This window comes from Hyposmocoma kahamanoa, unplaced genomic scaffold, assembly GCF_003589595.1.
Source record: "Hyposmocoma kahamanoa isolate Upper Pololo Valley unplaced genomic scaffold, ASM358959v1 95751, whole genome shotgun sequence".
Lineage (NCBI taxonomy): Eukaryota > Metazoa > Arthropoda > Insecta > Lepidoptera > Cosmopterigidae > Hyposmocoma > Hyposmocoma kahamanoa.
Genome location: NW_020655038.1, coordinates 37,387 through 49,431, shown reverse-complemented (window position 1 = coordinate 49,431; position 12,045 = coordinate 37,387). Strand labels below are relative to the sequence as shown.

The 12,045-nt window shown below is 36.8% G+C and overlaps 1 protein-coding gene across 1 annotated transcript; it reads left to right on the top strand.

Moving 5' to 3' along the window:
* Positions 1-1,815: 1,815 nt before the first annotated feature.
* Positions 1,816-3,961, top strand: LOC113238435 (heat shock 70 kDa protein-like). The gene is made up of 2 exons (XM_026475264.1): positions 1,816-1,927; positions 2,367-3,961. The coding sequence occupies exon 2, from the start codon at positions 2,420-2,422 to the stop codon at positions 3,959-3,961; it is 1,542 nt and encodes a 513-aa protein (XP_026331049.1). The 5' UTR covers positions 1,816-1,927; positions 2,367-2,419.
* The last annotated feature ends 8,084 nt before the right edge of the window (positions 3,962-12,045 follow it).

Genomic DNA, 12,045 nt, shown 5'->3' with positions numbered 1-12,045 from the left:
ATCAGAAAAAGTGTTGGTCCTAAAATACTTCCTTGAGGAATTCCAAAATAAGGACTATAAGAGCAAATCTTAAGAGAGATTACTTTTAATTAAGTTGTTTGGTATTAAGAAGATGGAGGTATTATATAGGTATGTTAAAATTTTGACTCGAGTGAAATAAGTCTATAAGAACAATTTCTTTTTTCTTAAGCCATTTAAAGCGAACTATTATCTAAATCATTACCATATTAAGACTGTTTGTCTGTGTCTTGTATCGCGTTTAGCAGTCTTCTAAAGTTATTGTTCCGTAATTGAATACAAACAGTTTTTTTGGCCGTTAGAACTCCAATATTGATAACAAGCTAGAGAAGCTTGTGCCACGAGTCGCCGTCAGTTGACTGCAGTGAAACTACATGTACCTACATTCATCGCAATCGCCATTTTTAAATCTCGGGCACATTTAAAGGTGCGTCTACGCTAAACGAGTCGAACACAAGCGGAGCCGCTCTGCTCGTCGTCGTTCGCAGCGTCAAGTGTAGACGCACAATAAGCCTCCATCGATTACTGTCCTCGAACGTAGCTTTCCGCAGTGCGCACGCGACTCATGGCAATGGACGATTTAGCTAATGCAGCTGCTGCTGAAATTATCATTATATTCGAAATCAGTAAAAAAGCTAGAGGGCCTAGAGGATTAGATTGTTTTGATACAATTCATTAATTGCAAACAAACTTCTTCTGACCACGTGTCCATGATGGTCGGCTCGTGCGAAGCGTCTATCACTAAACACGCCCACGAGCGCACTGCGAGTGCGATGCAAATGCCTTTGTGTTTGTCAAAAAAACCGACAATTGGCGGAACACAGTTGAGCACGAGCCGAATGCTCGGCGCGCGCTCGTTCGAGTATCGTAGGCCAGTCCACAATACACGAATTCGTGCTCGGCTCGCAAGCGTAGACGCCTCTTAATGTAATTTTTCGGTGAGATTTGTAACTTATGACTACAGTTCAATTACATATGCTCATGCCTCATTCATTAATAAGGGATCATATTATTTGATCATCAAAGATATATTATAAATGTAGATCTATTGTAGATAAATGTGCGCTTTTAATAAACGATACTTTTTAGCTTGGGTATAATGTGCATTATTAACTGTTCCGTCTATATTAGTTGATCTACCGCCAAATTATAAATGAACTGCATTCAATGTAATATTATCATTATGTGCATACTAAATTAATATTTGATATTCAAAAATAATATTAAATCCTCTTTTTTTCACATAGATTAAGAGTCGTATTCCAGAACTCAATACTGAAGTCAGGACTTGAGTCTTGCAGTGAGCACTGAAAATCATACTCAAGTTCTTGCCATTAGGGTCGTATTTCCAGTGCTTGAAATCATACTCAAGTCTGCTCAAATCCTGACTTGAGCATTGAATAGAGTTCTGGAATACGAACCTAAATCTTGGTTGCGACCTCCATTCAGTAGGTTAAGTTAGTTAGTATATTAAAAAGCTGCACGAGCCGAGCGAGCGAAGCGAGCGTATCGCGGCAGCGCCCGGCGAGTACCAGAAGCGAATTTACTTGCATTTCTGAACATGGTTTTAGATTTTTTAACGCTTATTTGTCTTAGTTTTGAGGCTCATCATGAAACTATTAAAGTTAATCTATAAAATATACACTGATTTAATTTATTTTATATCTCAGCGAAAAGCGATTGATCATTAGAAAAGATGATCGCTTAAATTTGTTACTGCTTTTGCAAATTAAAAAACCATGCCTTATATTAATATTTACAAAATGCATGTTTTTAAAGGTGGAGGTGATACCAAACGAATATGGCAACCGTGCCACGCCCTCGTACGTGGCCTTCACGGACACCGAACGACTCATCGGTGACCCTGCCAAGGTCCAGGACGCAGTCAACCCGGAAAACACCATATTCCGTATGTTAAAGCATATTATTCCAGAGGTCGGGAAGTAAGGGATTGCTGATCGAGTATGAGTTTAGCCGAGTTAGTTGAGTTAGCCGAGCGCCAGCGAGGTCTTGTGTTAATACGAATTAAGCAATCCCCGTTCCCGCCGAGGCATGTATAGTGATTTTCTCAAACAATATGAGGAAATATTATAAGACTAAAGAGAAGAAGATGTATTATTATTATACATAAAAAAGTAAATAATATATTAATTAAAATTAAAAGTAAAAATGTGTGTAAATGGTAATACCAGAAACATTCAAATGCGTGCTGATCAGTAGAGTTCAACCTTTAATTTGTCATTGTCGATATATTGAGGAAACAAAGAATTTTTCATCGTTTTTTTTTTCTAATAGTTCCTAAAACACCACCAAAAAATGATTATGAATTCGAAGTTTGGCTTTCGCAGATGTGAAGCGACTGATTGGGCGTCACTTCTACGACCCCGTGGTACAGGCAGACATGCCGTTGTGGCCGTTTTCCGTCATTAACAAGAACGGCAAGCCTAAAATACAGGTCTGGTTCAAGGGTAAACTCAAGAGCTTCTACCCTGAAGAAATAGGTGCCATGATACTGTACACACTAAAGAGTTCTGCCGAGGCGTATCTTGAGTACCCAGTACGCAATGCCGTGATCACTATACCAGCGTATTTCAACGATTCCCAGCGGCAGGCAACCAAGGACGCCGGCGCCATCGCTGGCCTCAAGGTACTACGCATCATCAACGAGCCGACGGCAGCCGCGATCGCGTACGGTATCGATAAGGCAGAAGAAGAGCAAAACGTGCTAATTTTTGATTTGGGAGGTGGAACTTTTGACGTCTCCATCTTAAACATCGAAGAGGGCCTCTTTGAGGTCCGCGCTACGGCTGGACACACCCACCTTGGCGGTGAAGACTTCGACGGCCGCCTAGTGGAGCACTGCGCTAGCGAGTTCGCCAGGAAACACGGACTGGATTTGCGCAGTAACAAGAAGGCCCTAAGGAGGCTAAGAACGGCGTGTGAGCGAGCCAAGCGCATGCTTTCGACAGCGACGCAGACCAACATTGAACTGGATGAGCTCCACGAAGGCGAGAATCTGCATGTGGTTATCACTCGTGCACGCTTTGAAGAGCTTAATAAGGACCTGTTTCAAAAGACCCTGGGTATCTTGCAACAAGTGCTGCACGATGCGAACATGACTAAAGAGAACATAGCAGAGGTGGTGTTGATTGGAGGGTCGACGCGAATACCGTACATAGAGCAGATGGTGAAAGCGTTTTTCGGAAAAGAACCAAGCAAGACCATAAACAAGGATGAAGCTGTCGCTCATGGTGCGGCCATTCAAGCTGCTATCCTTAACGAAGACTCTTCCAAGACCATTCCTGATCTGGTTCTTGTCGACGTGACTCCTCTTTCCCTTGGCGTTGCGGTGTTTGGAGAAAACATGGATGTAATTATCGAACGAAATACATCCATCCCAGTTCAAAACACGAAAAGATACTGCAGCACTTATGACAATCAAACAGAGTTCATAATCAAAGTGTTTGAGGGCAAAGAACAGAAAACAGCTAATAACAATAAATTGGGAGAATTTACTTTGTCCGGGATCCCACCATTGCCAAGGGCAAAGGCTGAAGTTGATGTAACGTTCCACATCGACGCCAATGGGATTGTTCACGTTTCGGCCGTGGAAACCACCACCAAGAACAAAAACCAGATAACAACTACTAGTAATAAGGGGCGGCTGTCGCAAGAGGAGATTTTGCGACTGGCACAGAAAGCTGAAGCCATGAACCTGGATGATAAGGCAAGGCGAGAAGCTGTCGAAGCAAGAGACGCATTGGAGCGTCTCTGCCAGCGCGGAAAGCGCGAGGGGTCATCCCGAGTCCAATATATTTGCCAGACACTGCTATTGTGGCTGGCTAATACCGAAGCCACGGTGCCGGCTAAGGACATCATCGCTAAACAACAGGAGTTGCAACTACTCCTCGATAATAAAAATAATCTCGCTATAAGTAGATAAAAACCATTGGACCATAGGTTCGAGTCACCAGTTTAGTTGCTCTATCTTGGTAGTTTAATAAATAGCTGCAGGTATGTAGATTTCAGTGAGATGCTCATGATGATAGTTAGAGCCAGAACTAGAATCGGAATTAAAATGTATTTATTGACAAATGCATTGATTTGCATGATTTTTATGATTTCTAGCTTTAGGCATATATCTAAGTTTTCGTTTAATGGGTATTGGTTAAACATTCAGTCATATTTTCTATGTTTTTTTAAGTTTTTTTTGGTTGCATCCTTGTTAACACGATATAACACGACTTATGTTAAAAACTTTAAAACATAATTAGACTAATTCCCTTAACTGCGATTGTTCTATGGTTATAACAATACTTAAGATACTAACCACATTGATAGAAGACATAAAATCGTTGAAGGAATAAAACGATAAGATTTCTGTTGCGAACTATTAACCAATAGCAACACGGTATAGCCGCGGGTCTGGCCATTCGTGTCCAGTGGAATAAACAAAATGCTCGTTATACCCTTACGTACACTGTGGAATAAGGCAATAGTCGCTTTTAGTCCGTTTTTTTTGCTAGTCGTTATGGAAGAATACGAAAAGTTTATAAACAGGTTACAAACATTGTAGTTTGAAACGAAAAATTGAATCTTGTGGATACAGTTGTATTTCTAGGTATAACGTTAGATGCTAAATTGCAATGGGCTCCCCATATGAGTAAGTTATCAAAACGGTTCGGCTCTGCAGTGTACGCGATTAAAAAAATAAGGAAACTTTCAGACGTCGAAACCGCTAGATTGGTTTACTTCAGCTACTTTCACAGTCTAATGGCATACGGCATTTTGCTTTGGGGTAATGCCGCCGATATCAATAGAATCTTTGTCCTGCAGAAACGTGCAGTTAGGGCAATTTACAATCTGGGCCCCAAAGTATCTTTGAGAGATAAGTTTAAGGAAATTAACATTCTTACACTAGCCTCACAGTACATTTATGAAAATGTAATTAATGTTAAAAGGAATAGTAATTTATTTATGACAGATAGTGACAGACATAACATTAATACGAGGAATAGAAATAAACTAGCTTTTCTTGATAGTCGTCTTCACAAAGTCAAAAAATCATTTAAGGGGCAATGTATACGCTTCTATAACAAGATACCGGTTGATATACAAAATTTGCCTTTCACGAGGTTTAAAACTATAGTGAAACAAAAACTTTATACTAAAGGTTATTATACAACTTCTGCGTACTTGGATGACAAAAATCCGTGGTAGTAACCCGTTTAGCTCATGGAGGTAGTCTCGATCTCTGATGTCTCTGATGTACAATATTAAATGTTATTTACAAAGAGCAACCCCTAGAGTTTCTTGCTCATTCTTCTCAGGGGAATCTGCCTTACGAATGAGCGGTAGAGTTTAACCATTGTGACGATTTCAAGTGTAATAATGCTTACCTATGAAATAAAGATTATTTTGAATTTGAATTTGAATTTGAAGTGTCTTTATGTAAAAATATATCTGTACTTATTCGTTAAACTTGCATGTATTTTTTTTACTTGAGACTACTTGTACCTTTAGACTCGTTAGAAAATGCCCGATAACTAAAATTACGCGTTTAAAAACAGTGAGTTATGCCCTTAGTGCAATAAGAAAACGAGACGTTAGGAGACTGCTAGGGAGATGTCCTACTGACATGTTATGTAATCGATCACGCTGAAGCCAGTGGTGCAATAAAAACAAAAGGGCATAACTCGTCTTATTCCGGTTCTTCACTAGAGGCACTGATATCAACTCTCATTTGCACTGAAATCACAAATTAGAAAGCTGAAATGGTACATCGCCAACAACTGACCTGTGTGTACATCTCCGTATATTCCAAAAATATTCTGTATTTATTATAATAATTGTAGTGTTATTGAAATAAAATATAGTTTGAGGAAACACAAGAGTTTTAATTCTATAATATTTTACAAGTCTTATCCAATACTCCGCCATCTTGTAAAGAGGCTCGTTCCGTCTTGACAGCTAATGACGTTCCGTGACACGCAAGCTAGGTCACGTTATTACATATAATATTACATCTATACCTTTATATAAAAAATAATTGGAAAAACAAAAAAAAAAACAATTTTTCGTGTTTACTACTACTATTTACATACTTTTCTTCCTCCATCCAAAAAAAAATCAGGAAATGACCATTGACTTACAATTATATGGACGTCGGGTCCGCGCTAAAAAGTGTCCGAACTTGTAAGGCGTTAAAATCGTATACAGAGCGTCAAACTCCGCTTTAATCTTCATTTGTTCGACTGACAGCGCGATACTGCGATGACATTACAATTTAAATTCAACGTTTTAGCTTTTTCATATTCCTTTACATGTCACTACGTTTAAATAGGTTGACTTGGGACATTTTTTTCGTGGTTTTTGTATTAGACCCGTCGTCCATTTATTTGTAAGTCAATGGAAATTACTGTAACATATCTTATTTTTTAGTACTTTAAAGCTATGTGTTTTAGTGTTACGTTATATGTATTTAAGTTACAACAAATAAAGATTCGACGACAGATTGATTAGACGACATTTGGCTAGGGAGTAATATTATATAAGAACTTTTTAAGTAAATATACTAGACTTTGAAATAAGTAATAATGCTAAGATGTAGCTGTGGTTGGATTTCACTAAGGTGCATAATTTTAGAACATAAAAATTTTAGCTTTGTAAGGTGAAATAACTTTTGTAATTTTTCGAAATAAACAGTTTAAACTATTTTTTTTTTACTTTACATTTCATTCATTTAACATGCGAAGATTTTCGTGCACTGATCTCTTTACTACTTCTACGCGTTCGTTGGTATGAGAGATTCGTTCACGGCCTTTGCCTCGTGGTTTGAATGTGGAACCGGTCTCTTCAAAGTGTTTGACGCATATTTTAATTAAATTGACACTAGCAGTTTCTATTGCTATTCAAACCATATTCTAAACGGTACAAACGACGAACAATGATGTAAGAACGACTATTTTCGTAAAAGGCGCGAACGCAAAAAGCGCGGCAACTAAACCCATGATAACTAAATTGGCGCGAACGCAGCTATCCATCGATGCAATTCCCTCTCTCACCCGTCCCTTCGTCTCTGATAAAAAGTGATTTGAAAAAGTTACTATGGGCCAGCCTGTATTATACATATACATGCAGACATAATTTGTTATACCTGCCTGAAAAAAATTGTGTCCAAAATATTATTCTCGTAGTTTGACATAAAATTACATAATTTTGCTCTTTCAAAAACTTTTTCTAGTATTGCATCGTGTTGCGTTTCCGTTTCAACACAAATTAACAAATCATCACAATACATTATTACACCCGGTATGTCACCGAAAGCATTTTCATTATATTTTTGAAATATTTCAGAGGCAACTGACAAACGAAAGGGATTAAAAGTACACAATTCACTTGACTTAGTCAAAATTTTTTTTTTTTCTTATCACGCCTATGTAGCCTCTAGTTTGCGATATGGTCTGCTGCTTTGGGGGAACGCTGCTGCAACACATATTACACCACTGTTTAAAACCCAGAAGAAATGTGTCAGGGCCATGTTTGGTGTGGGCCAGCGAGAAAGCTGTGTACCCTATTTTAGAAAACTGAAGATTTTAACCCTACCATCTATGTATATTTACGAGGCCTATATAAAACAAAATCCAGGCAACTATAATCTAGTGAAAACCAGACATCCCAGGAAAACAAGGAACAAAATAGAAATACGGCCAAAACAACGCCCCACCTTGGAATTTTACAATAGAACGATGTTTATATTGGCACCTAAATTATTTAATAAAATACCAGATGCAGTTAAAGAACTAAATTGTAGGCAATTTAAAATAAAATTACATAATTTGTTAGTTACACATTGCTACTACAATATAAATGATTTTTTAATAGATAACATAAAATGTAACCCGTGACCATGGAGCGTGCAACCGTTCCGAAATATCGGGAAAATAAAAAGAAGTTATACCGTGGTAAGAAACCTGTTACTAGTGACAATCATTTATAAAATGTAAAATTTGTAAAAGTAAAATTATGTAAAATATTCGCATGCCAAGTTTTGGTGAAATGTACGATCTAATAATAATATACTATAACACCTTTGTAAACTACATTTTTCAACGAATACATGTCTTGTATTCTTGTATTCTTGTATTGTTATATTATAAAATCCTTCAGACAAATCTAATGCAGAAAAAAATGTCTTATTTGATATTTCTGGCATGATTTCCTCTAAAGTATGGATCAGGTGATACTCTCTTAGCAAAACATTATTGAGATCTTTCGGATCTGGACAGATTCTTAGTGATCAGTCTATTTTTCGATTATTACTGAATTACTCACGAAGCTCTTAGAATGTTCGACCTTGGAGACAATTTGTCTATCCTCCAACAACTTTAACTTGTCCTTCAATCGTGTCAACAGCGCATTGGGGACTCAAAGAGATGGTTTCACAATTGGGTCCACTCCTGCCTGGATGTGCAGTTGCAACGGGTTCTTGAACTGACCCACAACCTTTTTTCTATTAATCTGTTTGTAACATCTTTTACCTCCGTTTGTATCATGTTAATACTATTATTATTATTACAAGTGTTCAAAAGTCTGTCAAACTGTCAGGCATTCTACACTAGTCAGTTGTGGTACCATTACACTAAGCGAGCTTTTGATAGTCTCAGAGCTCAGTGCAATAATGCATTTCGCGCTATGCTGAGGCTGCCCTGGCGGTGTAGTGCGTCTGGCATGTTTGCCGTGAATAGAGCCGATTTTTTCGCCATAATACGGAAGAGATATTGGTCTTTTCTTGTGACAGTGAGCGATTCGGCCAATATAATTGTAAGAACAGTATGCGAGGCGTGCTACTTTGCAAGTGACCACTCCATTTTTAAAATTTAAATAAATAAATAAATTATTGTTACACTATTATTTCTAATGTGAATTCAATTCAATTTCATGTAATTCTTAATTATTTACTTCATTAATAATTATAATACCCGGTAAATAAAATTCAATTTAATTGGTTATGTAATGTAATGTAATTAATAATGTTAAATTTACTAATGGGTGTATACCTAAATAAAGAAACATTTTATTAATTTAAATAAGTTCTGTTAAAGAATGTAAACCCAAAATATGATATGTTCAGACTCCACATGTTAGAGCTTTTGAAATATTTATTTACATTTGATATATTTATTTATAGTTTTATTATAGAGTTTGTATGTATTAATGTATCAATATTACTTAATATATATGTATTCGTATGTACATTTGATTTATTAAATTTATCTGTATATTTATTGAGTATAGTATATTCCATTTCTTTACTTATCTGTTTTTAGTGCCACCCCAAAAACCAACTTTCAGATTTTTCAAAGGTTAGTTGGAAGAAATCTCTTTATGGGATAAGCTCGCCTTTGTACACAAATATTTAAATTGTTTCTGAAAATTTGTAAGTTACTTTGTGGTACAATAAAGTGTTTAAATAAAATAAATAAAAAAATATGTCGAACATTTTTATTGACAATTATGAAAAAAGCTCTTTTACCGACAGGGTTAATTTGTGTTCCCCCGTACACGTCTAAAATTATTTTTGTCACAGACCACTCACGATTTTTATCATCGACAGTACTTTTAAGATCTTTTAAAAGCAGTACATTAATTTGTACCCCAGAGTCATATTTGAAGGTACCATTTTTTGATTGAACATTGATTATTTCTGTCCATTCTCTGTTATTACTTTCGAGTGAGTTGCAAACCCACTAGCCATAAGTCTTCCGTTCTATCCCCTTCAGTTTCAATGTAATGCACCGCATTCTTTGATTTAAAACTCACCGCATAATGATACATTCTTTTACAAATTGAACAAGTTTGGCAAAGGCCGGACAACATCGTAGTCCATGGCGTGAATTACTGTTTAATCGACTTGAAAAAAAGGAGGAGGTTCTCAAATCGACTGTATGTTTTTTCTTTTTTTTTGTATGTATGTTACGCGATAACTCCGGTATTTGTGATCGATTTTCATGATTCTTTTTTAGTTGGAAAAAGGGTACCTCCAGTAGTGTAGACGAGGCTGTACTCTATGAGTAGAATTGCTGGCTGAACATAGATAATAATTATAGTTTTTGTATTTGGAACGCTAAGAAAACAAGGAAAGGTCTTGACATACATATTAAGATCATTGTTTCGTAACCCTAGACATGAAAATGGTAAAATAAACCAAAGTTTAAGTTAATCCCGGTTTTTATATTATTAAAAGTACCTCTCGCAATGCATCTGAGCTACAGCCCTCGATTATAAATGGTGGAGGCACGAACGCCGTTGGAAAATATTTTTATATGTTTTTACGAAGAAGAAATATAATGTAATTGAAGCCTGCAAATGTTAGACGCAAGCTTACGATTGATGAAAGGATCCGATGAAGAAAAGTCCATAGTGAAATATTTTTATATGTTGTTACGACACAACCACAAGGAAAGCGCAACAAAAGGTCGTAATATATATTTTTATATTTAATATTGATTTATAATTGGTGCCAGTAAAAAGTGCGAGGAGGAAATATGTATGGTGTACCGGCACAAAGATTTAATGGGTTCAACGACGTAGATGAGTTTTTGAACCAATTTGAGACCATTAGTATATTAAATAATTGGTCTGATGTGAAGAAGAATACGTTTTGTACCATTGCAGAGCTGGCCCCTCCAAATACAATGCAAACACGTATTTCAATGAAAATAATTATAAATATGCTTCGCCGAAAGTAAGTATAAAATGTAAGTCGGAAAGTGACATTCTTAAACGTGGTCGCGTAAATAATATGGAGAATTTACAAAGTGAATTTATAAAGCGGGCAACTTCGATCGATCCACATAAAGAATGTATAGATAGTTTACAATCGCGACGGAAGCGGTTATTTGATAAGAAAGACAGGATTGCCTTGATATATAAAAAGAGGTATGTTACGCGAAGCTTAGGGTAGTGATTTGGTTTAGTAGGAATAATTGTATTACGTGCAGATTAAGTATGAATAGGAAAAGGTTGGGTAGGCAGAATCTACTCCATGTGAATAGGATGAAAAAGTTCTTTAGGAGATAATTTAATGTTTTCTTGTTTTCTATTAGGTTATCTAATCTTTTATGTTTACTTTTCATGTGGGACCACATTGACGTTATGAGAAATATTTGGAGAAAAATTAATATTTTCCTGTACATGCAGACTTGGAAGGAAAGGAGGAGAAGATACACCATCATATAGATAAAATTTACTTTTGTTTTCCTTTTTCAATTTGATAGATATATTATCCTGTATGTGCGAATAGTTCATGCTCATCCTCCAGTTGATCAAGGACTGTCTGCATTCTGGGAAAATATATTTATTTAATTATTAGAAATTCTTCATGTGGTATACCCTCATACCATATGTGTCTTGGAAGTATGTAGTTAGAATATGTTGTTGACGTTATACGTGGGTTGGTTTTTGTTTGTTTAAAGATTGTAAGTGAAGCTGATGGAACGTGATAGCTGCAAAATGAGGACTAAGGCAGCTGGGAGATCAATAGTGATGTAACCCAGTGATCGTCCGATGGGTGTTCAAGCCTGTGTCGTCGTTGTGGCAGCATCCACGTTGGAGATAGCTTAGGCTGAGATAGTTAGGAACTTGTAGTGATGTTTAGAATTTTTATTAGGGTCGTTCAGCCAGTTTAGGGTCGATAAAATAAAGTGTTAGGGTTTAGTCAGGTTCCCTAATTAGCTAGGATAGCTAACGAGTAATTATATTTTTATTTGTTTGTTTAGGATGTGATCATGGTCTGTCCTTTTAGATAGGTTTTTGGCAGACCAAAGCCATAGCCTCCTCGGTGGTTTACTTGGTAAGTTGATAGCTTCCGAGCAGTGTGTGGCTAGTCTGTAGTAAAGGCTGATCACTATGTATGTTGCCTATCATAGGTAGAGCACTAGCTAGGGATATTCACCCCTTCAGCTGTGAGGAAGAGGGATGTAGACGAGGCTGTACTCTATGAGTAGAATTGCTGGCTGAACATAG